This window comes from Odontesthes bonariensis, chromosome 19 (genome assembly GCF_027942865.1).
Source record: "Odontesthes bonariensis isolate fOdoBon6 chromosome 19, fOdoBon6.hap1, whole genome shotgun sequence".
NCBI classification, from domain to species: Eukaryota; Metazoa; Chordata; class Actinopteri; order Atheriniformes; family Atherinopsidae; genus Odontesthes; species Odontesthes bonariensis.
Genome location: NC_134524.1, coordinates 784148 through 810385, shown reverse-complemented (window position 1 = coordinate 810385; position 26238 = coordinate 784148). Strand labels below are relative to the sequence as shown.

Sequence of the window (26238 nt, the reverse complement as noted above, 5' to 3'; positions counted from 1 at the left end):
GGGCTAGCATTAGCGTTAGCATGTAAAACAGCTAAAGCCTGCTGCAGACAAACACAGGGCTAGCATTAGCGTTAGCATGTAAAACAGCTAAAAGCTGCAGCAGACAAACACAGGGCTAGCATTAGCGTTAGCATGTACAACAGCTAAGGCCTGCTGCAGACAAACACAGGGCTAGCATTAGCGTTAGCATGTAAAACAGCTAAGGCCTGCTGCAGACAAACACAGGGCTAGCATTAGCGTTAGCATGTAAAACAGCTAAAGCCTGCTGCAGACAAACACAGGGCTAGCATTAGCGTTAGCATGTAAAACAGCTAAAAGCTGCAGCAGACAAACACAGGGCTAGCATTAGCGTTAGCATGTACAACAGCTAAGGCCTGCTGCAGACAAACACAGGGCTAGCATTAGCGTTAGCATGTAAAACAGCTAAAGCCTGCTGCAGACAAACACAGGGCTAGCATTAGCGTTAGCATGTAAAACAGCTAAAAGCTGCAGCAGACAAACACAGGGCTAGCATTAGCGTTAGCATGTAAAACAGCTAAAGCCTGCTGCAGACAAACACAGGGCTAGCATTAGCGTTAGCATGGAAAACAGCTAAAGCCTGCTGCAGACAAACACAGGGCTAGCATTAGCGTTAGCATGTAAAACAGCTAAAGCCTGCAGCAGACAAACACAGGGCTAGCATCAGCGTTAGCATGTAAAACAACTAAAGCCGACGCACCACTCACTCACTGAGCATCATTATTCATTCGTAAAACGCTCCAAAGCCTCCAGGACAGCGAATAAAGAAACAAGCTGACGACTCATTTAAGAAATTATATAAAAGCTGCGCAGAGAAGGTGACCAATAGGAGCAGCCCTGGGGTTGGTTGGGTGGTGAAGGTTCAACCAAAAGGACCTCGCACTTCTCTCCCAGGGTTAGAGTTAAAAAACTAAAACTGGACAGGTGTTTGGGGAACTAAAAACGATTTGTTCGTGTTCATACCGCGATCTGAAACTCATCTCCACATCTTTAAATGATCTCTGTCTGACCAACAAACCAAAACCAACAGCCAGAAACACTCTCCAACAGCTTTTAAAATGAGATTTAAAAGATTTAAGATGTAAAATAAGCCAAAGAAAACCGAGACAGTCCCGTTAGAACCGAGTCGGTCCGGTTTCTTTGTTAGAACCGAGTCGGTCCGGTTTCTTTGTTAGAACCGATTCGGTCCGGTTTCTTTGTTAGATCCGAGTCGGTCCGGTTACTTTGTTAGAACCGAGTCGGCCCGGTTTCTTTGTTAGAACCGAGTCGGTCCGGTTTCTTTGTTAGATCCGAGTCGGTCCGGTTACTTTGTTAGAACCGAGTCGGTCCGGTTTCTTTGTTAGAACCGAGTCGGTCCGGTTTCTTTGTTAGATCCGAGTCGGTCCGGTTACTTTGTTAGAACCGAGTCGGTCCGGTTACTTTGTTAGATCCGAGTCGGTCCGGTTTCTTTGTTAGAACCGAGTCGGCCCGGTTACTTTGTTAGAACCGAGTCGGTCCTGTTGTTAGATCCGAGTCGGTCCGGTTGTTAGATCCGAGTCGGTCCGGTTGTTAGATCCGAGTCGGTCCGGTTTCTTTGTTAGAACCGAGTCGGTCCGGTTTCTTTGTTAGAACCGAGTCGGTCCGGTTACTTTGTTAGATCCGAGTCGGCCCGGTTTCTTTGTTAGATCCGAGTCGGTCCGGTTACTTTGTTAGAACCGAGTCGGTCCAGTTACTTTGTTAGAACCGAGTCGGTCCGGTTACTTTGTTAGAACCAAGTCGGTCCGGTTACTTTGTTAGAACCGATTCGGTCCGGTTACTTTGTTAGATCCGAGTCGGTCCGGTTACTTTGTTAGAACCGATTCGGTCCGGTTACTTTGTTAGATCCGAGTCGGTCCGGTTACTTTGTTAGAACCGATTCGGCCCGGTTACTTTGTTAGAACCGAGTCGGTCCGGTTACTTTGTTAGAACCGAGTCGGCCCGGTTGTTAGAACCGATTCGGTCCGGTTTCTTTGTTAGAACCGATTCGGTCCGGTTTCTTTGTTAGAACCGAGTCGGTCCGGTTACTTTGTTAGAACCGAGTCGGCCCGGTTGTTAGAACCGATTCGGTCCGGTTTCTTTGTTAGAACCGAGTCGGTCCGGTTACTTTGTTAGAACCGATTCGGCCCGGTTACTTTGTTAGAACCGAGTCGGCCCGGTTGTTAGAACCGATTCGGTCCGGTTTCTTTGTTAGAACCGAGTCGGTCCGGTTATTTTGTTAGAACCGATTCGGTCCGGTTACTTTGTTAGAACCGATTCGGTCCGGTTTCTTTGTTAGAACCGAGTCGGTCCGGTTACTTTGTTAGAACCGATTCGGTCCGGTTACTTTGTTAGAACCGATTCGGTCCGGTTTCTTTGTTAGAACCGATTCGGTCCGGTTTCTTTGTTAGAACCGATTCGGTCCGGTTACTTTGTTAGAACCGATTCGGTCCGGTTACTTTGTTAGAACCGAGTCGGCCCGGTTACTTTGTTAGAACCGATTCGGCCCGGTTACTTTGTTAGAACCGAGTCGGTCCGGTTACTTTGTTAGAACCGATTCGGTCCGGTTTCTTTGTTAGAACCGATTCGGTCCGGTTACTTTGTTAGAACCGAGTCGGTCCGGTTTCTTTGTTAGAACCAAGTCGGTCCGGTTACTTTGTTAGAACCGATTCGGTCCGGTTACTTTGTTAGAACCGAGTCGGCCCGGTTTCTTTGTTAGAACCAAGTCGGTCCGGTTACTTTGTTAGAACCGAGTCGGCCCGGTTTCTTTGTTAGAACCAAGTCGGCCCGGTTACTTTGTTAGAACCGATTCGGTCCGGTTACTTTGTTAGAACAGAGTCGGCCCGGTTTCTTTGTTAGAACCAAGTCGGCCCGGTTACTTTGTTAGATCCGAGTCGGTCCGGTTGTTAGATCCGAGTCGGTCCGGTTACTTTGTTAGAACCGAGTCGGCCCGGTTACTTTGTTAGATCCGAGTCGGTCCGGTTACTTTGTTAGAACCGATTCGGTCCGGTTACTTTGTTAGAACCGAGTCGGCCCGGTTTCTTTGTTAGAACCAAGTCGGCCCGGTTACTTTGTTAGAACCTGCAGGTCTGAGGGGATCTGAGGGAGTTCCTAAAGTTCCTGAACAGAAGCAGCCGCTCCGTCAGCAGGATCACAGGATGGGGGGATGGAGGGAGGAGTGCGCCTCACGCACACAATGAGAGACAGGAAGTGACCTTGGCTCCAACAGGAAGTGGAAAGTGCTGCCATGATGTCACCGCTGGCCTCGGTGCAGCCCGGTGTGTGTGCTGTGTTTGACCTCTGACCCCCTCACTCAGCCTGGCTCTCACCCCCCTCCTCTCTGCAACACTTCCTGGTTGCAGTCGGCTGACCTCTGACCTCGCACAGAATAACAGGAAGCTTCGACAACCAAACCGTCTGTAACCTCCGTCGACCTCGCTGCGCTTTCATCACCAGAGTCCTCGAATAAGGGCGAGAACGGGCGCCAAGCGAAGAGCGGAGCGCCATTCAGATCCCGGCGGGTGCTTCTTCTTCTTCTGCTTCTTCTGTTTCTGCCTTCTTCTTCTTCTGCTTCTTCTTCTTCTGCTGCTTCTGCTGCTTCTTCTTCTTCTTCTGCTTCTTCTTCTTCTGCTTCTTCTGTTTCTGCCTTCTTCTTCTTCTGCTTCTTCTTCTTCTTCTGCTGCTGCTGCTGCTGCTTCTTCTTCTGCTGCTTCTTCTTCTGTTTCTGCTGCTTCTTCTTCTTCTGCTTCTTCTTCTGTTTCTGCCTTCTTCTTCTTCTGCTTCTTCTTCTTCTGTATCTTCAGGACAGCCTTACTGGAGGAACGGCCAAACTAATCAGTTTCACTCTTTGTTTACTGTTTTTTGGGGCACCGTTCCTAACTTCCTGTTTACAGAACAAACATGTAAACAGAGGCTCAGAAACCAGTCAACACAACCTGCGCTGCGGTGGGTAAAAGTGTTGTTTTTACTGCCCTGTGAGGACATTTTAATGTGACTCTGACTCCCAGAGTTAAACTATTTACACAGAAATGTGATAAAAACAAACTAAACTCCAAAATATCTCTAAAGACGTAAATAAGTCCAAACATAAAAACTAACCCAGGAGCAGTTTGTTGTGATTAGCTTCATTTTTCATGGCGAAAACATCGTAAAAGGAAGGTTTATGTGAAAGAAGCTCGACAGAAACGAGGTCAGAAACAGGCGAGTTTGGACCTGAGCAAAGACTCCGCCCACAGATCGAGGAGCGTCCAATGATTTTACTGCTTTAAAGAAACATCAGAAGGTGTCCCAGACGACTGAAAGCAGGTCTGTGCCATCATCTCTCTGCTTTAAAACAACAATGGAAACCCTCCTTTAACAGGTAGGGCCCCCAGGGGACACGGAGTGTTTACCTGATTTAGATAAATGACTCACCTCAGCAGGTGATGAAGGCCTGTTGGTACGAGTCAGGTTAGGGTTAGGGTGACGGGCAGAGAAACATGGGAACATGCAGCAAGAAGTAAAGTGGGACTCCAACCGGAGCCTTTTTATGATCAATGACCCGAATGAGCTGAATATTCTGATGTCCCATCGGTTTAAACAGCCTGAAGGGGAAGCTGGACGCCTCGAGGTCACATAACCCTAACCCTCTAACCCTCTAACCTTAACCCTCTAACCCTGTCCTAACCCTCTAACCCTCTAACCTTAACCCTCTAACCCTATCCTAACCCTCTAACCTTAACCCTCTAACCCTATCCTAACCCTCTAACCTTCTAACCCTCGAACCCTCTAACCCTAACTCTCTAACCCTAACCCTAACCCTCTAACCCTATCCTAACCCTAACCTTCTAACCCTAACCCTCCTAACCCTAACTCTCTAACCCTCTAACCCTATCCTAACCCTAACTCTATAACCCTAACCCTCTAACCCTATCCTAACCCTAACTCTCTAACCCTCTAACCCTAACTCTATAACCCTCTAACCCTATCCTAACCCTAACTCTATAACCCTAACCCTCTAACCCTATCCTAACCCTAACTCTATAACCCTAACCCTCTAACCCTATCCTAACCCTAACTCTATAACCCTAACCCTCTAACCCTATCCTAACCCTAACTCTATAACCCTATCCCTCTAACCCCATCCTAACCCTAACTCTATAACCCTAACCCTCTAACCCTATCCTAACCCTAACTCTCTAACCCTCTAACCCTAACTCTATAACCCTCTAACCCTATCCTAACCCTAACTCTATAACCCTAACCCTCTAACCCTATCCTAACCCTAACTCTCTAACCCTCTAACCCTAACTCTATAACCCTCTAACCCTATCCTAACCCTAACTCTATAACCCTAACCCTCTAACCCTATCCTAACCCTAACTCTCTAACCCTCTAACCCTAACTCTATAACCCTAACCCTCTAACCCTATCCTAACCCTAACTCTCTAACCCTCTAACCCTAACTCTCTAACCCTCTAACCCTATCCTAACCCTAACTCTATAACCCTAACCCTATCCTAACCCTAACTCTCTAACCCTCTAACCCTATCCTAACCCTAACCCTCTAACACTAACCCTATCCTAACCCTAACCCTCTAACCTTATCCTAACCCTAACTCTCTAACCCTCTAACCTTATCCTAACCCTAACTCTATAACCCTAACCCTAACCCTCTAACCCTAACTCTCTAACCCTCTAACCCTATCCTAACCCTAACTCTATAACCCTAACTCTCTAACCCTCTAACCCTATCCTAACCCTAACCCTCTAACACTAACCCTATCCTAACCCTAACCCTCTAACCCTATCCTAACCCTAACCCTCTAACACAAACCCTATCCTAACCCTAACCCTCTAACACTAACCCTATCCTAACTCTCTAACCCTCTAACCCTATCCTAACCCTCTAACCCGAACCCTCAAAACAATGTGCATATTTTCGGGACCCCAGCCAACTAGCCGGACTACCTTCATCAACACCAAAACGAGGCTGGAACTCTGCTCACAGGACGCAGCAGGGGGTAAGAAGATGTTCATAAATGATGTTGCTGATATGGGATGTTACACAGCTTCATGTCAGAAGAGGCGAACTATCCCTTTAACATTTAAAAGCAGAACTAAAAACTAAAGCCCCGTACACACACGTCGCTGCTATTTACTCGCTCAGCGAGTGAAGTCAATAGAATGTCTATGTGTTCACGCGAGGCGAGTAGGCGAGGAGAGTACAAGCGATGCGATGTGGGCGGATTCCGAGATGAACATATTTCAACTTCGAGCGACGCGAGTAAAGCGAGTAAAAGCGAGTAGCCAATTAAAATGCAGAATACAGATTATTGACAGGTGACGTTCCCCCAGTGTTCTCCAAACAGTGGCCACCCAACTTCTACACACCATCACACGTGTAAGCACCCAAGCGAGTGGCGAGTAGGCGAGTGAGCGAGTAGCGAGTAAATAGCAGCGACGTGTGTGTACGGGGCTTAAGGGCCAGACCTTCCGCCCTACCCCCTACCCAAACCCTACCCTAACCCTAACCCTAACCCTTGAGGTCACCTACCCCTAACCTACTCCTCAGCCTTTAATGCGTCTGCTTTGAGAGGCGCCTCGTCAGCAGATGAGCTGTAATCACATCCTTCACAGCTGAGGTTTCTGAACCCGTGAGCGCTCAGAGAGAAACCACGGCGGCCGCTGCAGCCCAACATGTGATCAGCAGAAACAGACAGAACAAAGGGCAGCGCAGCTCCAGCCGGCCGCCACACCGTGTTCAGCTTCAGACCGAGTTCAGGTTCAGACCGAGGCCTCAGGTTCAGACCGTGTTCAGGTTCAGACCGAGTTCAGGTTCAGACCGTGTTCAGGTTCAGACCGAGGCCTCAGGTTCAGACCGTGTTCAGGTTCAGACCGTGTTCAGGTTCAGACCGTGTTCAGGTTCAGACCGTGTTCAGGTTCAGACCGAGGCCTCAGGTTCAGACCGAGGCCTCAGGTTCAGACCGTGTTCAGGTTCAGACCGAGGCCTCAGGTTCAGACCGAGGCCTCAGGTTCAGACCGTGTTCAGGTTCAGACAGAGGTCTCGGGTTCAGACCGTGTTCAGGTTCAGACCGTGTTCAGGTTCAGACCGTGCTCAGGTTCAGACCGTGTTCAGGTTCAGGCCGAGGCCTCAGGTTCAGACCGTGTTCAGGTTCAGACCGAGGCCTCAGGTTCAGACCGAGGCCTCAGGTTCAGACCGTGTTCAGGTTCAGACTGAGGCCTCAGGTTCAGACCGAGGCCTCAGGTTCAGACCGTGCTCAGGTTCAGACCGTGCTCAGGTTCAGACCGAGTTCAGGTTCAGACCGAGGCCTCAGGTTCAGACCGTGTTCAGGTTCAGACCGTGCTCAGGTTCAGACCGTGTTCAGGTTCAGACCGTGTTCAGGTTCAGACCGTGTTCAGGTTCAGACCGAGGCCTCAGGTTCAGACCGTGCTCAGGTTCAGACCGAGGCCTCAGGTTCAGGCCGAGGCCTCAGGTTCAGACCGTGTTCAGGTTCAGACCGTGTTCAGGTTCAGACCGTGTTCAGGTTCAGACCGTGTTCAGGTTCAGACCGTGCTCAGGTTCAGACCGTGCTCAGGTTCAGACCGTGTTCAGGTTCAGACCGTGTTCAGGTTCAGACCGTGTTCAGGTTCAGACCGTGCTCAGGTTCAGACCGTGTTCAGGTTCAGACCGTGTTCAGGTTCAGACCGAGGCCTCAGGTTCAGACCGTGTTCAGGTTCAGACCGTGTTCAGGTTCAGACCGAGGCCTCAGGTTCAGACCGTGTTCAGGTTCAGACCGTGTTCAGGTTCAGGCCGAGGCCTCAGGTTCAGACCGTGTTCAGGTTCAGGCCGATGCCTCAGGTTCAGACCGTGTTCAGGTTCAGGCCGAGGCCTCAGGTTCAGACCGTGTTCAGGTTCAGACCGTGTTCAGGTTCAGACCGTGTTCAGGTTCAGACCGTGTTCAGGTTCAGACCGTGTTCAGGTTCAGAGCGTGTTCAGGTTCAGACCGTGTTCAGGTTCAGACCGTGCTCAGGTTCAGGCCGAGGTCTCGGGTTCAGACGCCATGAGAAGTTTCTGCAGTTGATTAATGATCCAGGAAGGATCTTTGATCTGATTGGCTGCTCTGGTGATTGATGGTTTGAGGGGAACAGATGTGGGCTTTAGATTAGGAGCCGCCATGTGGCCGATGACCTCCTCGCTGTTTACTCTGAGACGCCACGCCGACCCCAAAGAATTTTAAGTGCTGATGATAAAGACCGTGACGGCCGTTAAAGAGGCGCTGGACGAGCCAGTCGAGGCCCAGATCCGTCACGGCGAGTCCAGACCCGAGGTCATTTTCCTCGCTCTCACCTCTGCAGCGCACGTCGGTGTCGCCCGCCTCGTATCCAGGGCGACAGGCGCAGCTGGAGGTCGGCTGCCCCACCCACTGCCCGTCCTCACCGCAAAGCATGCTGGGAGGCTGGGAGTGCTCGCCGGGAGGCGTCACGGCGTTCTCCACACACACGCCCTGAGCCTGCAGGAAACACACATTAAATCAGACTTTCAAAATCAAAGCCTGGACCGGAGATAACATCACAAGGCTTTTATTTTGTTAATCTAACGGCAGAAGCTTTTATTTTGTAAATCTAGCAACTGAAGCTTTAATTTTGTAAATCTGACAGCAGAAGCTTTTATTTTGTAAATCTGACAGCGGAAGCTTTTATTTTGTAAATCTGACAGCGGAAGCTTTTATTTTGTAAATCTAACAGGGAAAGCTTTTATTTTGTAAAACTGAAGGCAGAGCTTTTATTTTGTAAAACTAACAGTTCAAGCTTTTATTTTGTAAATCTAGCAACTGAAGCTTTAATTTTGTAAATATGACAGCAGAAGCTTTTATTTTGTAAATCTGACAGCGGAAGCTTTTATTTTGTAAATCTGACAGCGGAAGCTTTTATTTTGTAAAACTGAAGGCAGAGCTTTTATTTTGTAAAACTAACAGTTCAAGCTTTTATTTTGTAAATCTAGCAACTGAAGCTTTAATTTTGTAAATCTGACAGCAGAAGCTTTTATTTTGTAAATCTGACAGCGGAAGCTTTTATTTCGTAAAACTAACAGTTCAAGCTTTTATTTTGTAAAACTTAAAGTTCAAGCTTTTATTTTGTAAAACTTAAAGTTCAAGCTTTTATTTTGTAAAACTAAAAGTTCAAACTTTTATTTTGTAAAACAGCGGAAACTTTTATTTTGTTAATCTAATTATTTTGTAAATCTAAAAACTGAAGCTTTTATTTTGTAAAACTGAAGGTAAATCTTATTTTGTAACTAACAGCGGAAGCATTTATTTTGTGAATCTAACAACTGAAGCTTTTATTTTGTAAAACCGAAGGTAAAGCTTTTATTTTGTAACTAACAGCAGAATCTTTTATTTTGTAAATCGATGCTTTCACATGAACCAGCTTTTTCTAAAAGCCCTCGGTGGCGTTTCCATGGTTACCTGCTCCACCAGCGAGTGTGGGACGGTCTCGGGGAAGGAGGCGAAGGCCCGGCGGAGGGTCGGGCACTTCCTGTAGAAGACGCGCACGGACAGCAGCGCCATGCAGTTGCCCTGGCTCTGGAAGGCCAGGTAAAGCCCCGCCCCCTGCAGCGCCTCCACCCGCAGCAGCTTCGTGTTGTAGCGCCGCTCGCTCTCCCTGCGCAGCAGGTGGTCGGCGGCGATGGCGGCCACCTTGGTGTACGGGTTCTCCATCCAGGCGGGGTGAGTGGGCGTGGCCTCGTCGCTGTCGCTCTGGTAGTGGTACAGGTTGAACGTCTCCTTGCAGTGGCGCTGGTTCATGCTGGAGCACTCCGTCATGGTGAACCTGCAGGTGTGACATCATCGTTACATCACCACGCCACCCGTGTGACACCTGATGACATCAGCGGCCGTCACGTCCACCCACCGGATCTCCACGTAGAGCGTGGTGGCCGCCCGGCGGGGGATCCAGCGCGTCCTCAGCCAGTAGGAGGACGGGCTGTTGGGCGTGCAGATCTGAAAGGTGCGCACGCTGTTGGACTCGTCGTCAAAGCCGCTCACCTCCTCCCACTGCGGACAGACGCGGGTTATTGATCAATGATCAGCTGATGATCAGGGCAGACAGCTGTTGGCCTAACCCTAACCCACCGGCTGGGCGCTTACCTCCTGATCGTCGGCCGGGTGGTTGGTCCATCGCAGGTCCGACGTCTCCAGCTTGGTGTTCATCAGAACCTCTGAAACAGAAACACATCAGATAGTTAGAAGCTGCACCTTCGGTACAGCCGGGTCAGAACCTCCTGGTCCAACATCTGCCTGATGTTCAACACCTGCTCCTGATGAGGAGCTCTGTGTCTGCCAGCAGGAGGGAGGACAGGTGAACCCCCCCGTATGAGCCTCTGAAATCAGGGCTGGAGGAGGGAGGCTCACCCTGACACATGCAGAGAAATATACAGACCTCTCACACAGGGTCCTCCTTAAAGCTCAGAGTCGCTGCTCTTAGTCTCCGTTTATATTCTGCTCTTAGTCTCCGTTTATATTCTGCTTTTAGTCTTTAGTCTCCGTTTATATTCTGCTCTTAGTCTCAGTTTATATTCTGCTCTTAGTCTCCGTTTATATTCTGCTTTTAGTCTTTAGTCTCAGTTTATATTCTGCTCTTAGTCTCAGTTTATATTCTGCTCTTAGTCTTTAGTCTCAGTTTATATTCTGCTTTTAGTCTCAGTTTATATTCTGCTTTTAGTCTCAGTTTATATTCTGCTCTTAGTCTCAGTTTATATTCTGCTTTTAGTCTCCGTTTATATTCTGCTCTTAGTCTCCGTTTATATTCTGCTTTTAGTCTCAGTTTATATTCTGCTTTTAGTCTCAGTTTATATTCTGCTCTTAGTCTCAGTTTATAATCTGCTTTTAGTCTCGGTTTATATTCTGCTTTTAGTCTCGGTTTATATTCTGCTTTTAGTCTCAGTTTATATTCTGCTTTTAGTCTCAGTTTATATTCTGCTCTTAGTCTCAGTTTATATTCTGCTTTTAGTCTCCGTTTATATTCTGCTCTTAGTCTCAGTTTATATTCTGCTTTTAGTCTCAGTTTATATTCTGCTTTTAGTCTCAGTTTATATTCTGCTCTTAGTCTCAGTTTATATTCTGCTCTTAGTCTCCGTTTATATTCTGCTTTTAGTCTCAGTTTATATTCTGCTTTTAGTCTCCGTTTATATTCTGCTTTTAGTCTCAGTTTATATTCTGCTTTTAGTCTCAGTTTATATTCTGCTCTTAGTCTCAGTTTATATTCTGCTTTTAGTCTTTAGTCTCCGTTTATATTCTGCTTTTAGTCTTTAGTCTCCGTTTATATTCTGCTCTTAGTCTTTAGTCTCAGTTTATATTCTGCTTTTAGTCTCAGTTTATATTCTGCTCTTAGTCTTTAGTCTCCGTTTATATTCTGCTCTTAGTCTCAGTTTATATTCTGCTTTTAGTCTCAGTTTATATTCTGCTTTTAGTCTCAGTTTATATTCTGCTCTTAGTCTCAGTTTATATTCTGCTTTTAGTCTCAGTTTATATTCTGCTTTTAGTCTCAGTTTATATTCTTCTTTTAGTCTCAGTTTATATTCTGCTTTTAGTCTCAGTTTATATTCTGCTTTTAGTCTCAGTTTATATTCTGCTTTTAGTCTCCGTTTATATTCTGCTTTTAGTCTTTAGTCTCAGTTTATATTCTGCTTTTAGTCTCCGTTTATATTCTGCTCTTAGTCTCCGTTTATATTCTGCTTTTAGTCTCAGTTTATATTCTGCTCTTAGTCTCCGTTTATATTCTGCTTTTAGTCTCAGTTTATATTCTGCTTTTAGTCTCAGTTTATATTCTGCTCTTAGTCTCAGTTTATATTCTGCTCTTAGTCTCAGTTTATATTCTGCTTTTAGTCTCCGTTTATATTCTGCTTTTAGTCTCCGTTTATATTCTGCTTTTAGTCTCAGTTTATATTCTGCTTTTAGTCTCAGTTTATATTCTGCTCTTAGTCTCAGTTTATATTCTGCTTTTAGTCTCAGTTTATATTCTGCTTTTAGTCTTTAGTCTCCGTTTATATTCTGCTTTTAGTCTTTAGTCTCCGTTTATATTCTGCTCTTAGTCTTTAGTCTCAGTTTATATTCTGCTTTTAGTCTCAGTTTATATTCTGCTCTTAGTCTCAGTTTATATTCTGCTCTTAGTCTCAGTTTATATTCTGCTTTTAGTCTCAGTTTATATTCTGCTCTTAGTCTCAGTTTATATTCTGCTTTTAGTCTTTAGTCTCCGTTTATATTCTGCTCTTAGTCTTTAGTCTCAGTTTATATTTTGCTTTTAGTCTCAGTTTATATTCTGCTTTTAGTCTTTAGTCTCCGTTTATATTCTGCTTTTAGTCTTTAGTCTCCGTTTATATTCTGCTCTTAGTCTTTAGTCTCAGTTTATATTCTGCTCTTAGTCTTTAGTCTCAGTTTATATTCTGCTCTTAGTCTCAGTTTATATTCTGCTTTTAGTCTCAGTTCATATTCTGCTTTTAGTCTCAGTTTATATTCTGCTTTTGGTCTCAGTTTATATTCTGCTTTTAGTCTTTAGTCTCAGTTTATATTCTGCTCTTAGTCTCAGTTCATATTCTGCTTTTAGTCTCAGTTTATATTCTGCTTTTAGTCTTTAGTCTCAGTTTATATTCTGCTCTTAGTCTCAGTTTATATTCTGCTTTTAGTCTCAGTTCATATTCTGCTTTTGGTCTCAGTTTATATTCTGCTTTTAGTCTTTAGTCTCAGTTTATATTCTGCTCTTAGTCTCAGTTCATATTCTGCTTTTAGTCTCAGTTTATATTCTGCTTTTAGTCTTTAGTCTCAGTTTATATTCTGCTCTTAGTCTCAGTTCATATTCTGCTTTTAGTCTCAGTTTATATTCTGCTTTTGGTCTCAGTTTATATTCTGCTTTTAGTCTCAGTTCATATTCTGCTCTTAGTCTCAGTTTATATTCTGCTTTTAGTCTCAGTTTATATTCTGCTTTTGGTCTCAGTTTATATTCTGCTCTTAGTCTCAGTTTATATTCTGCTTTTAGTCTCGGTTTATAATCTGCTTTTAGTCTCGGTTTATATTCTGCTCTTAGTCTCAGTTTATATTCTGCTTTTAGTCTTTAGTCTCAGTTTATATTCTGCTTTTAGTCTCAGTTTATATTCTGCTTTTAGTCTCAGTTTATATTCTGCTTTTAGTCTCAGTTTATATTCTGCTTTTAGTCTCAGTTTATATTCTGCTCTTAGTCTCAGTTTATATTCTGCTTTTAGTCTCAGTTTATATTCTGCTCTTAGTCTCAGTTTATATTCTGCTTTTAGTCTCAGTTTATATTCTGCTCTTAGTCTCAGTTTATATTCTGCTCTTAGTCTCAGTTTATATTCTGCTTTTAGTCTCCGTTTATATTCTGCTCTTAGTCTCCGTTTATATTCTGCTCTTAGTCTCCGTTTATATTCTGCTTTTAGTCTCCGTTTATATTCTGCTCTTAGTCTTTAGTCTCAGTTTATATTCTGCTCTTAGTCTCCGTTTATATTCTGCTCTTAGTCTTTAGTCTCAGTTTATATTCTGCTCTTAGTCTCAGTTTATATTCTGCTTTTAGTCTCCGTTTATATTCTGCTCTTAGTCTTTAGTCTCCGTTTATATTCTGCTCTTAGTCTTTAGTCTCAGTTTATATTCTGCTCTTAGTCTCAGTTTATATTCTGCTTTTAGTCTTTAGTCTCAGTTTATATTCTGCTCTTAGTCTCAGTTTATATTCTGCTTTTAGTCTTTAGTCTCAGTTTATATTCTGCTCTTAGTCTCAGTTTATATTCTGCTTTTAGTCTCAGTTTATATTCTGCTTTTAGTCTTTAGTCTCAGTTTATATTCTGCTCTTAGTCTCAGTTTATATTCTGCTCTTAGTCTTTAGTCTCAGTTTATATTCTGCTTTTAGTCTCAGTTTATATTCTGCTTTTAGTCTCAGTTTATATTCTGCTCTTAGTCTCAGTTTATATTCTGCTTTTAGTCTCCGTTTATATTCTGCTCTTAGTCTCAGTTTATATTCTGCTTTTAGTCTCAGTTTATATTCTGCTTTTAGTCTCAGTTTATATTCTGCTCTTACTCTCAGTTTATATTCTGCTTTTAGTCTCAGTTTATATTCTGCTCTTAGTCTCAGTTTATATTCTGCTCTTAGTCTCCGTTTATATTCTGCTTTTAGTCTCAGTTTATATTCTGCTTTTAGTCTCCGTTTATATTCTGCTTTTAGTCTCAGTTTATATTCTGCTTTTAGTCTCAGTTTATATTCTGCTCTTAGTCTCAGTTTATATTCTGCTTTTAGTCTTTAGTCTCCGTTTATATTCTGCTTTTAGTCTTTAGTCTCCGTTTATATTCTGCTCTTAGTCTTTAGTCTCAGTTTATATTTTGCTTTTAGTCTCAGTTTATATTCTGCTTTTAGTCTCAGTTTATATTCTGCTTTTAGTCTCAGTTTATATTCTGCTTTTAGTCTCAGTTTATATTCTGCTTTTAGTCTCAGTTTATATTCTGCTTTTAGTCTCAGTTTATATTCTGCTTTTAGTCTCCGTTTATATTCTGCTTTTAGTCTTTAGTCTCAGTTTATATTCTGCTCTTAGTCTCAGTTTATATTCTGCTTTTAGTCTTTAGTCTCAGTTTATATTCTGCTTTTAGTCTCAGTTTATATTTTGCTTTTAGTCTCAGTTTATATTCTGCTTTTAGTCTCAGTTTATATTCTGCTTTTAGTCTCAGTTTATATTCTGCTTTTAGTCTCAGTTTATATTCTGCTTTTAGTCTCAGTTTATATTCTGCTTTTAGTCTCAGTTTATATTCTGCTTTTAGTCTCCGTTTATATTCTGCTTTTAGTCTCAGTTTATATTCTGCTCTTAGTCTCAGTTTATATTCTGCTTTTAGTCTTTAGTCTCAGTTTATATTTTGCTTTTAGTCTCAGTTTATATTCTGCTTTTAGTCTCAGTTTATAATCTGCTTTTAGTCTCAGTTTATATTCTGCTTTTAGTCTCAGTTTATATTCTGCTTTTAGTCTCAGTTTATATTCTGCTTTTAGTCTCAGTTTATATTCTGCTTTTAGTCTCAGTTTATATTTTGCTTTTAGTCTCAGTTTATATTCTGCTTTTAGTCTCCGTTTATATTCTGCTTTTAGTCTCCGTTTATATTCTGCTTTTAGTCTCCGTTTATATTCTGCTTTTAGTCTCAGTTTATATTCTGCTTTTAGTCTCAGCTTATATTCTGCTTTTAGTCTCCGTTTATATTCTGCTTTTAGTCTCCGTTTATATTCTGCTTTTAGTCTCAGTTTATATTCTGCTTTTAGTCTCAGTTTATATTCTGCTTTTAGTCTCAGTTTATATTCTGCTTTTAGTCTCAGTTTATATTCTGCTCTTAGTCTCAGTTTATATTCTGCTCTTAGTCTCCGTTTATATTCTGCTTTTAGTCTCAGTTTATATTCTGCTTTTAGTCTCAGTTTATATTCTGCTCTTAGTCTCAGTTTATATTCTGCTCTTAGTCTCAGTTTATATTCTGCTTTTAGTCTCCGTTTATATTCTGCTTTTAGTCTCAGTTTATATTCTGCTCTTAGTCTCAGTTTATATTCTGCTCTTAGTCTCAGTTTATATTCTGCTTTTAGTCTCAGTTTATATTCTGCTCTTAGTCTCAGTTTATATTCTGCTTTTAGTCTCAGTTTATATTCTGCTCTTAGTCTCAGTTTATATTCTGCTTTTAGTCTCAGTTTATATTCTGCTTTTAGTCTCAGTTTATATTCTGCTTTTAGTCTCCGTTTATATTCTGCTTTTAGTCTCCGTTTATATTCTGCTTTTAGTCTTTAGTCTCCGTTTATATTCTGCTCTTAGTCTCAGTTTATATTCTGCTTTTAGTCTTTAGTCTCAGTTTATATTCTGCTCTTAGTCTCCGTTTATATTCTGCTTTTAGTCTTTAGTCTCCGTTTATATTCTGCTCTTAGTCTCAGTTTATATTCTGCTTTTAGTCTTTAGTCTCAGTTTATATTCTGCTTTTAGTCTCAGTTTATATTCTGCTTTTAGTCTCAGTTTATATTCTGCTTTTAGTCTCAGTTTATATTCTGCTTTTAGTCTCAGTTTATATTCTGCTCTTAGTCTCAGTTTATATTCTGCTTTTAGTCTCAGTTTATATTCTGCTTTTAGTCTCCGTTTATATTCTGCTTTTAGTCTCAGTTTATATTCTGCTTTTAGTCTCAGTTTATATTCTGCTTTTAGTCTCAGTTTATATTCTGCTTTTAGTCTCCGTTTATATTCTGCTTTTAGTCTCAGTTTATATTCTGCTTTTAGTCTCAGTTTATATTCTGCTTTTAGTCTCAGTTTATATTCTGCTCTTAGTCTCCGTTTATATTCTGCTCTTAGTCTCAGTTTATATTCTGCTTTTAGTCTTTAGTCTCAGTTTATATTCTGCTCTTAGTCTCAGTTTATATTCTGCTTTTAGTCTCAGTTTATATTCTGCTTTTAGTCTCAGTTTATATTCTGCTCTTAGTCTCAGTTTATATTCTGCTTTTAGTCTCAGTTTATATTCTGCTTTTAGTCTCAGTTTATATTCTGCTTTTAGTCTCAGTTTATATTCTGCTTTTAGTCTCAGTTTATATTCTGCTCTTAGTCTCAGTTTATATTTTGCTTTTAGTCTCAGTTTATATTCTGCTCTTAGTCTCAGTTTATATTTTGCTTTTAGTCTCAGTTTATATTCTGCTCTTAGTCTCAGTTTATATTCTGCTCTTAGTCTCAGTTTATATTCTGCTTTTAGTCTCAGTTTATATTCTGCTTTTAGTCTCAGTTTATATTCTGCTTTTAGTCTCAGTTTATATTCTGCTTTTAGTCTCCGTTTATATTCTGCTTTTAGTCTCAGTTTATATTCTGCTTTTAGTCTCAGTTTATATTCTGCTTTTAGTCTCCGTTTATATTCTGCTTTTAGTCTCAGTTTATATTCTGCTTTTAGTCTCAGTTTATATTCTGCTTTTAGTCTCAGTTTATATTCTGCTTTTAGTCTCCGTTTATATTCTGCTCTTAGTCTCCGTTTATATTCTGCTTTTAGTCTCCGTTTATATTCTGCTCTTAGTCTCCGTTTATATTCTGCTTTTAGTCTTTAGTCTCCGTTTATATTCTGCTTTTAGTCTCCGTTTATATTCTGCTTTTAGTCTCCGTTTATATTCTGCTTTTAGTCTTTAGTCTCAGTTTATATTCTGCTTTTAGTCTCCGTTTATATTCTGCTCTTAGTCTCAGTTTATATTCTGCTTTTAGTCTCCGTTTATATTCTGCTCTTAGTCTCCGTTTATATTCTGCTTTTAGTCTTTAGTCTCAGTTTATATTCTGCTTTTAGTCTCCGTTTATATTCTGCTCTTAGTCTCCGTTTATATTCTGCTTTTAGTCTTTAGTCTCAGTTTATATTCTGCTCTTAGTCTCCGTTTATATTCTGCTCTTAGTCTCAGTTTATATTCTGCTTTTAGTCTCCGTTTATATTCTGCTCTTAGTCTCAGTTTATATTCTGCTTTTAGTCTCCGTTTATATTCTGCTCTTAGTCTCCGTTTATATTCTGCTTTTAGTCTTTAGTCTCAGTTTATATTCTGCTTTTAGTCTCCGTTTATATTCTGCTCTTAGTCTCCGTTTATATTCTGCTTTTAGTCTTTAGTCTCAGTTTATATTCTGCTCTTAGTCTCCGTTTATATTCTGCTCTTAGTCTCAGTTTATATTCTGCTTTTAGTCTTTAGTCTCAGTTTATATTCTGCTCTTAGTCTCAGTTTATATTCTGCTTTTAGTCTCAGTTTATATTCTGCTTTTAGTCTCCGTTTATATTCTGCTTTTAGTCTTTAGTCTCCGTTTATATTCTGCTCTTAGTCTCAGTTTATATTCTGCTTTTAGTCTCCGTTTATATTCTGCTTTTAGTCTTTAGTCTCAGTTTATATTCTGCTCTTAGTCTCCGTTTATATTCTGCTCTTAGTCTCAGTTTATATTCTGCTTTTAGTCTCCGTTTATATTCTGCTTTTAGTCTTTAGTCTCAGTTTATAATCTGCTTTTAGTCTCCGTTTATATTCTGCTCTTAGTCTCAGTTTATATTCTGCTTTTAGTCTCAGTTTATATTCTGCTTTTAGTCTCAGTTTATATTCTGCTTTTAGTCTCAGTTTATATTCTGCTTTTAGTCTCAGTTTATATTCTGCTTTTAGTCTCAGTTTATATTCTGCTCTTAGTCTCCGTTTATATTCTGCTTTTAGTCTCAGTTTATATTCTGCTTTTAGTCTCCGTTTATATTCTGCTTTTAGTCTCAGTTTATATTCTGCTCTTAGTCTCAGTTTATATTCTGCTTTTAGTCTCAGTTTATATTCTGCTCTTAGTCTCAGTTTATATTTTGCTCTTAGTCTCAGTTTATATTCTGCTTTTAGTCTCAGTTTATATTCTGCTCTTAGTCTCAGTTTATATTCTGCTTTTAGTCTCAGTTTATATTCTGCTCTTAGTCTCAGTTTATATTCTGCTCTTAGTCTCCGTTTATATTCTGCTTTTAGTCTCCGTTTATATTCTGCTTTTAGTCTCAGTTTATATTCTGCTCTTAGTCTCAGTTTATATTCTGCTCTTAGTCTCAGCTTATATTCTGCTTTTAGTCTCCGTTTATATTCTGCTTTTAGTCTCAGTTTATATTCTGCTTTTAGTCTCAGTTTATATTCTGCTCTTAGTCTCAGTTTATATTCTGCTTTTAGTCTCAGTTTATATTCTGCTTTTAGTCTCAGTTTATATTCTGCTTTTAGTCTCCGTTTATATTCTGCTCTTAGTCAGTTTATATTCTGCTTTTAGTCTCAGTTTATATTCTGCTTTTAGTCTCAGTTTATATTCTGCTTTTAGTCTCCGTTTATATTCTGCTCTTAGTCTCAGTTTATATTCTGCTTTTAGTCTCAGTTTATATTCTGCTTTTAGTCTCCGTTTATATTCTGCTCTTAGTCTCAGTTTATATTCTGCTTTTAGTCTCAGTTTATATTCTGCTCTTAGTCTCAGTTTATATTCTGCTCTTAGTCTCAGTTTATATTCTGCTCTTAGTCTCAGTTTATATTCTGCTTTTAGTCTCAGTTTATATTCTGCTTTTAGTCTCAGTTTATAATCTGCTTTTAGTCTCAGTTTATATTCTGCTTTTAGTCTTTAGTCTCAGTTTATATTCTGCTTTTAGTCTCAGTTTATATTCTGCTTTTAGTCTCAGTTTATATTCTGCTTTTAGTCTCAGTTTATATTCTGCTCTTAGTCTCAGTTTATATTCTGCTCTTAGTCTCCGTTTATATTCTGCTTTTAGTCTCAGTTTATATTCTGCTCTTACTCTCAGTTTATATTCTGCTCTTAGTCTCAGTTTATATTCTGCTTTTAGTCTCAGTTTATATTCTGCTCTTAGTCTCAGTTTATATTCTGCTTTTAGTCTCCGTTTATATTCTGCTTTTAGTCTCAGTTTATATTCTGCTCTTAGTCTCAGTTTATAATCTGCTCTTAGTCTCCGTTTATATTCCGCTCTTAGTCTCAGTTTATATTCCGCTCTTAGTCTCCGTTTATAATCTGCTTTTAGTCTCAGTTTATAATCTGCTTTTAGTCTCAGTTTATAATCTGCTTTTAGTCTCGGTTTATATTCTGCTTTTAGTCTCGGTTTATATTCTGCTCTTAGTCTCCGTTTATATTCTGCTCTTAGTCTCAGTTTATAATCTGCTCTTAGTCTCCGTTTATATTCTGCTCTTAGTCTCCGTTTATAATCTGCTTTTAGTCTCCGTTTATAATCTGCTTTTAGTCTCGGTTTATATTCTGCTTTTAGTCTCCGTTTATATTCTGCTCTTAGTCTCCGTTTATAATCTGCTTTTAGTCTCCGTTTATATTCTGCTTTTAGTCTCCGTTTATATTCTGCTCTTAGTCTCCGTTTATAATCTGCTTTTAGTCTCCGTTTATAATCTGCTTTTAGTCTCCGTTTATAATCTGCTTTTAGTCTCAGTTTATAATCTGCTTTTAGTCTCAGTTTATAATCTGCTTTTAGTCTCAGTTTATAATCTGCTTTTAGTCTCAGTTTATAATCTGCTTTTAGTCTCCGTTTATAATCTGCTTTTAGTCTCAGTTTATATTCTGCTTTTAGTCTCAGTTTATATTCTGCTTTTAGTCTCCGTTTATATTCTGCTTTTAGTCTCCGTTTATATTCTGCTCTTAGTCTCAGTTTATATTCTGCTCTTAGTCTCAGTTTATATTCTGCTTTTAGTCTCAGTTTATATTCTGCTTTTAGTCTCAGTTTATATTCTGCTCTTAGTCTCCGTTTATATTCTGCTTTTAGTCTCCGTTTATATTCTGCTTTTAGTCTCCGTTTATATTCTGCTTTTAGTCTCAGTTTATATTCTGCTTTTAGTCTCAGTTTATATTCTGCTCTTAGTCTCCGTTTATATTCTGCTTTTAGTCTCCGTTTATATTCTGCTTTTAGTCTCCGTTTATATTCTGCTTTTAGTCTCAGTTTATATTCTGCTCTTAGTCTCAGTTTATATTCTGCTTTTAGTCTCAGTTTATATTCTGCTCTTAGTCTCCGTTTATATTCTGCTTTTAGTCTCAGTTTATATTCTGCTCTTAGTCTCAGTTTATATTCTGCTTTTAGTCTCAGTTTATATTCTGCTTTTAGTCTCAGTTTATATTCTGCTCTTAGTCTCCGTTTATATTCTGCTTTTAGTCTCAGTTTATATTCTGCTCTTAGTCTCAGTTTATATTCTGCTTTTAGTCTCAGTTTATATTCTGCTTTTAGTCTCAGTTTATATTCTGCTTTTAGTCTCAGTTTATATTCTGCTTTTAGTCTCAGTTTATATTCTGCTTTTAGTCTCCGTTTATATTCTGCTCTTAGTCTCCGTTTATATTCTGCTCTTAGTCTCAGTTTATATTCTGCTTTTAGTCTCAGTTTATATTCTGCTTTTAGTCTCAGTTTATATTCTGCTTTTAGTCTCAGTTTATATTCTGCTCTTAGTCTCCGTTTATATTCTGCTTTTAGTCTCAGTTTATATTCTGCTTTTAGTCTCAGTTTATATTCTGCTCTTAGTCTCCGTTTATATTCTGCTTTTAGTCTCAGTTTATATTCTGCTCTTAGTCTCAGTTTATATTCTGCTTTTAGTCTCAGTTTATATTCTGCTCTTAGTCTCAGTTTATATTCTGCTTTTAGTCTCAGTTTATATTCTGCTTTTAGTCTCAGTTTATATTCTGCTTTTAGTCTCAGTTTATATTCTGCTTTTAGTCTCAGTTTATATTCTGCTTTTAGTCTCAGTTTATATTCTGCTTTTAGTCTCAGTTTATATTCTGCTTTTAGTCTCAGTTTATATTCTGCTTTTAGTCTCAGTTTATATTCTGCTTTTAGTCTCAGTTTATATTCTGCTTTTAGTCTCAGTTTATATTCTGCTTTTAGTCTCAGCTTATATTCTGCTTTTAGTCTCAGTTTATATTTTGCTTTTAGTCTCAGTTTATATTTTGCTTTTAGTCTCAGTTTATATTCTGCTCTTAGTCTCAGTTTATATTCTGCTTTTAGTCTCCGTTTATATTCTGCTCTTAGTCTCAGTTTATATTCTGCTCTTAGTATTTAGTCTCCGTTTATATTCAAAGAGCAGCAGAAGTAAACCTCTCATGTTTCCTGACTAACAGACTTTGTAGCGGTCTGTAAAGCCTCGTCCTGTCGTAGTTTTTGTTCCTCTCACCTTAAAGTTTTCCAAACTAAAGACCTGCCCTCAGCCGGCCTCTGCTGACCCGTCTGACCCGCCGCTCCCTCCTGGTGACGGCCTGCAGCTCCTTATCTGTGGAGCCGATTCATCCGTTCGTGCTGAATAAAACGGATTTTAACTGTTTTCCGTCACCAGAATGGAAAGCTGAAATAAGTCGTGTTTCTATGACGACGGGTTTCGTTCGCAGCTTCATGCCGCGTAAAGAAAACGTTAGAAAGGCAGCTCCTGCAGCAGGCAGACAGTCAGAGACGCTCAGAGACAGTCAGAGACGGACAGAGACGGTCAGAGACGGACAGAGACGGTCAGAGACGGTCAGAGACGGTCAGAGACGGTCAGAGACAGTCAGAGACGGTCAGAGACGGCCAGAGACAGTCAGAGACAGTCAGAGACGGTCAGAGACGGTCAGAGACAGTCAGAGACGGTCAGAGACGGCCAGAGACGGTCAGAGACGGTCAGAGACGGTCAGAGACGGTCAGAGACGGTCAGAGACAGTCAGAGACGGCCAGAGACGGCTTCATTCCTCAGCTGCTGCCGAGCAGAACCATGAAATGGCTGCTTTCCCTTTCCATCAGATCCTCTTTAGTTCTGCCCGTCGGGTAATTAAAGCGAGACGGAGAGCGGTCGGCGTGTTTTTCACACCTGCACAGATTATTAATCCAGTTAAACATTAAACAGAGTTTATGAGGTGAAACTGTGTGTGTGTGTGAGCGTGTGTTCATGTCTTTGTGGGGACCGCAGCAGTCCTGGGCTGTGTTCGAAACCGCCTACTACTCCTACTAACTTTAACTTTTTTTAAGTTCCCGGATGCATACTAGATTCTCCTAAATGTTGGGTATGCATCATGAGGTTACTACTCATACTCAAACTACCCAAGATGCAACGTAACGTGACGTCGCCGATCGTCATTTCCTGTCAAAACGGCAGTTTCAAGCTAGCTACAACGAGGGTAGGTTCACTTCCTGTTTTCAAAACAAAAGCACCAATTGTATGGTAATGCTTTCCCTATGATAAAAGGCAACGGGTATTTTATTTTGTTAAAATAACAGGAAGTGCGTTAGCTCACTGCGGCTAGCTTTAGTAGCGCCGAATTTGTGGGAACAAAATTGTAAACAGCCGGTATTTTGTCAGGTTTTCAACACGTTGGGGATCTAAACGACTACTTTCTCTCCTGAAAATGTTTCAAATGTTGCTAAAGTTTACAGAGTTTAGAGCTTAAGGGAAATCAGCTTCAGGCCGGCTGATTTCAGCTCGGGCAGGAGCCAAATGCATTGTGGGTAAACGCTCTGCATACTGTCTGATCGATGAGTATGCAGTATGCAGTATGTAGTATGTAGCAGAACGTCCTCGTGAAGCAGAACGTCCTCGTGACGCAGAACGTCCTCGTGACGCAGAACGTCCTCGTGACGCAGAACGTCCTCTTGAAGCAGAACGTCCTCGTGAAGCAGAACGTCCTCGTGAAGCAGAATGTCCTCGTGACGCAGAACGTCCTCGTGAAGCAGAACGTCCTCTTGAAGCAGAACGTCCTCGTGAAGCAGAACGTCCTCGTGACGCAGAACGTCCTCGTGAAGCAGAACGTCCTCTTGAAGCAGAACGTCCTCGTGAAGCAGAATGTCCTCTTGAAGCAGAATGTCCTCTTGAAGCAGAACGTCCAAATGAAGCAGAACGTCCAAATGAAGCAGAACGTCCTTGTGACGCAGAACGTCTTCGTGAAGCAGAACGTCCTCGTGACGCAGAACGTCTTCGTGAAGCAGAACGTCCTCGTGAAGCAGAACGTCCAAATGAAGCAGAACGTCCAAATGAAGCAGAACGTCCAAATGAAGCAGAACGTCCTTGTGACGCAGAACGTACAAATGAAGCAGAACGTCCTCGTGAAGCAGAACGTCCTTGTGACGCAGAACGTCTTCGTGAAGCAGAACGTCCTCGTGAAGCAGAACGTCCTCGTGAAGCAGAACGTCCTCTTGAAGCAGAACGTCCTCGTGAAGCAGAACGTCCTCGTGACGCAGAACGTCCTCGTGAAGCAGAACGTCCTCTTGAAGCAGAACGTCCTCGTGAAGCAGAACGTCCTCGTGAAGCAGAACGTCCTCTTGAAGCAGAACGTCCTCGTGAAGCAGAACGTCCTCGTGACGCAGAACGTCCTCGTGAAGCAGAACGTCCTCTTGAAGCAGAACGTCCTCGTGAAGCAGAATGTCCTCTTGAAGCAGAATGTCCTCTTGAAGCAGAACGTCCAAATGAAGCAGAACGTCCAAATGAAGCAGAACGTCCTTGTGACGCAGAACGTCTTCGTGAAGCAGAACGTCCTCGTGACGCAGAACGTCTTCGTGAAGCAGAACGTCCTCGTGAAGCAGAACGTCCTCTTGAAGCAGAACGTCCTCGTGAAGCAGAATGTCCTCGTGAAGCAGAACGTCCTCTTGAAGCAGAACGTCCTCGTGAAGCAGAACGTCCTCTTGAAGCAGAACGTCCTCGTGAAGCAGAACGTCCTCTTGAAGCAGAACGTCCTCGTGAAGCAGAATGTCCTCTTGAAGCAGAACGTCCTCGTGACGCAGAATGTCCTCGTGAAGCAGAACGTCCTCTTGAAGCAGAACGTCCTTGTGACGCAGAACGTCCTCGTGAAGCAGAACGTCCTCTTGAAGCAGAACGTCCTCGTGAAGCAGAATGTCCTAATGACGCAGAACGTCCTCGTGAAGCAGAACGTCCTCGTGAAGCAGAACGTCCAAATGAAGCAGAACGTCCAAATGAAGCAGAACGTCCTTGTGACGCAGAACGTCTTCGTGAAGCAGAACGTCCTCGTGACGCAGAACGTCTTCGTGAAGCAGAACGTCCTCGTGAAGCAGAACGTCCTCGTGAAGCAGAACGTCCTCTTGAAGCAGAACGTCCTCGTGAAGCAGAACGTCCTCTTGAAGCAGAACGTCCTCGTGAAGCAGAACGTCCTCGTGACGCAGAACGTCCTCTTGAAGCAGAACGTCCTCTTGAAGCAGAACGTCCTCTTGAAGCAGAACGTCCTCTTGAAGCAGAATGTCCTCTTGAAGCAGAACGTCCTCGTGAAGCAGAATGTCCTCGTGAAGCAGAATGTCCTCTTGAAGCAGAACGTCCTCGTGACGCAGAACGTCCAAATGAAGCAGAACGTCCTCGTGACGCAGAACGTCCTCCAGAAGCAGAACGTCCTCGTGAAGCAGAACGTCCTCGTGAAGCAGAATGTCCTCTTGAAGCAGAACGTCCTCGTGAAGCAGAACGTCCAAATGAAGCAGAACGTCCTCGTGACGCAGAACGTCCTCGTGAAGCAGAACGTCCTCGTGAAGCAGAACGTCCTCGTGAAGCAGAACGTCCAAATGAAGCAGAACGTCCAAATGAAGCAGAACGTCCTTGTGACGCAGAACGTCTTCGTGAAGCAGAACGTCCTCGTGACGCAGAACGTCTTCGTGAAGCAGAACGTCCTCGTGAAGCAGAACGTCCTCTTGAAGCAGAACGTCCTCGTGAAGCAGAATGTCCTCGTGAAGCAGAACGTCCTCTTGAAGCAGAACGTCCTCGTGAAGCAGAATGTCCTCTTGAAGCAGAATGTCCTCTTGAAGCAGAACGTCCTCGTGAAGCAGAATGTCCTCTTGAAGCAGAATGTCCTCTTGAAGCAGAACGTCCTCGTGACGCAGAACGTCCTCTTGAAGCAGAACGTCCTCGTGAAGCAGAATGTCCTCTTGAAGCAGAACGTCCTCGTGACGCAGAATGTCCTCTTGACGCAGAACGTCCTCGTGAAGCAGAACGTCCTAATGACGCAGAACGTCCTCGTGAAGCAGAACGTCCTCGTGAAGCAGAACGTCCAAATGAAGCAGAACGTCCAAATGAAGCAGAACGTCCTTGTGACGCAGAACGTCTTCGTGAAGCAGAACGTCCTCGTGACGCAGAACGTCTTCGTGAAGCAGAACGTCCTCGTGAAGAAGAACGTCCTCGTGAAGCAGAACGTCCTCGTGAAGCAGAACGTCCTCGTGAAGCAGAACGTCCTCGTGAAGCAGAACGTCCTCGTGAAGCAGAACGTCCTCGTGACGCAGAACGTCCTCGTGAAGCAGAACGTCCTCTTGAAGCAGAACGTCCTCTTGAAGCAGAACGTCCTCTTGAAGCAGAATGTCCTCTTGAAGCAAAACGTCCTCTTGAAGCAGAACGTCCTCGTGAAGCAGAATGTCCTCGTGACGCAGAACGTTCTCGTGACGCAGAATGTCCTCTTGAAGCAGAACGTCCTCGTGAAGCAGAACGTCCTCTTGAAGCAGAATGTCCTCTTGAAGCAGAACGTCCTCGTGACGCAGAACATCCTCGTGACGCAGAACGTCCTCGTGAAGCAGAACGTCCTCTTGAAGCAGAACGTCCTCGTGAAGCAAAACGTCCTCGTGAAGCAGAACGTCCTCTTGACGCAGAATGTCCTCGTGAAGCAGAATGTCCTCTTGAAGCAGAATGTCCTCGTGACGCAGAACGTCCTCGTGACGCAGAATGTCCTCTTGAAGCAGAACGTCCTCGTGAAGCAGAACGTCCTAATGACGCAGAACGTCCTCGTGAAGCAGAACGTCCTCG

The 26238-nt window shown here is 42.2% G+C and overlaps 1 protein-coding gene across 3 annotated transcripts in view; it reads right to left on the bottom strand.

Moving 5' to 3' along the window:
• Window positions 1-26238, bottom strand: part of LOC142369286 (ephrin type-B receptor 4b-like) — a 58857-nt gene that overhangs the window by 18601 nt on the left and 14018 nt on the right. For all 3 annotated transcript variants that reach the window (XM_075451620.1, XM_075451621.1, XM_075451622.1), the window contains exons 2-5: window positions 10143-10213; window positions 9907-10049; window positions 9462-9825; window positions 8342-8504 (exon numbers count right to left, since the gene is read on the bottom strand). In XM_075451620.1, the coding sequence (XP_075307735.1) occupies window positions 8342-8504; window positions 9462-9825; window positions 9907-10049; window positions 10143-10213 (741 nt within the window). The remainder of the gene's footprint in view (window positions 1-8341; window positions 8505-9461; window positions 9826-9906; window positions 10050-10142; window positions 10214-26238) is intronic.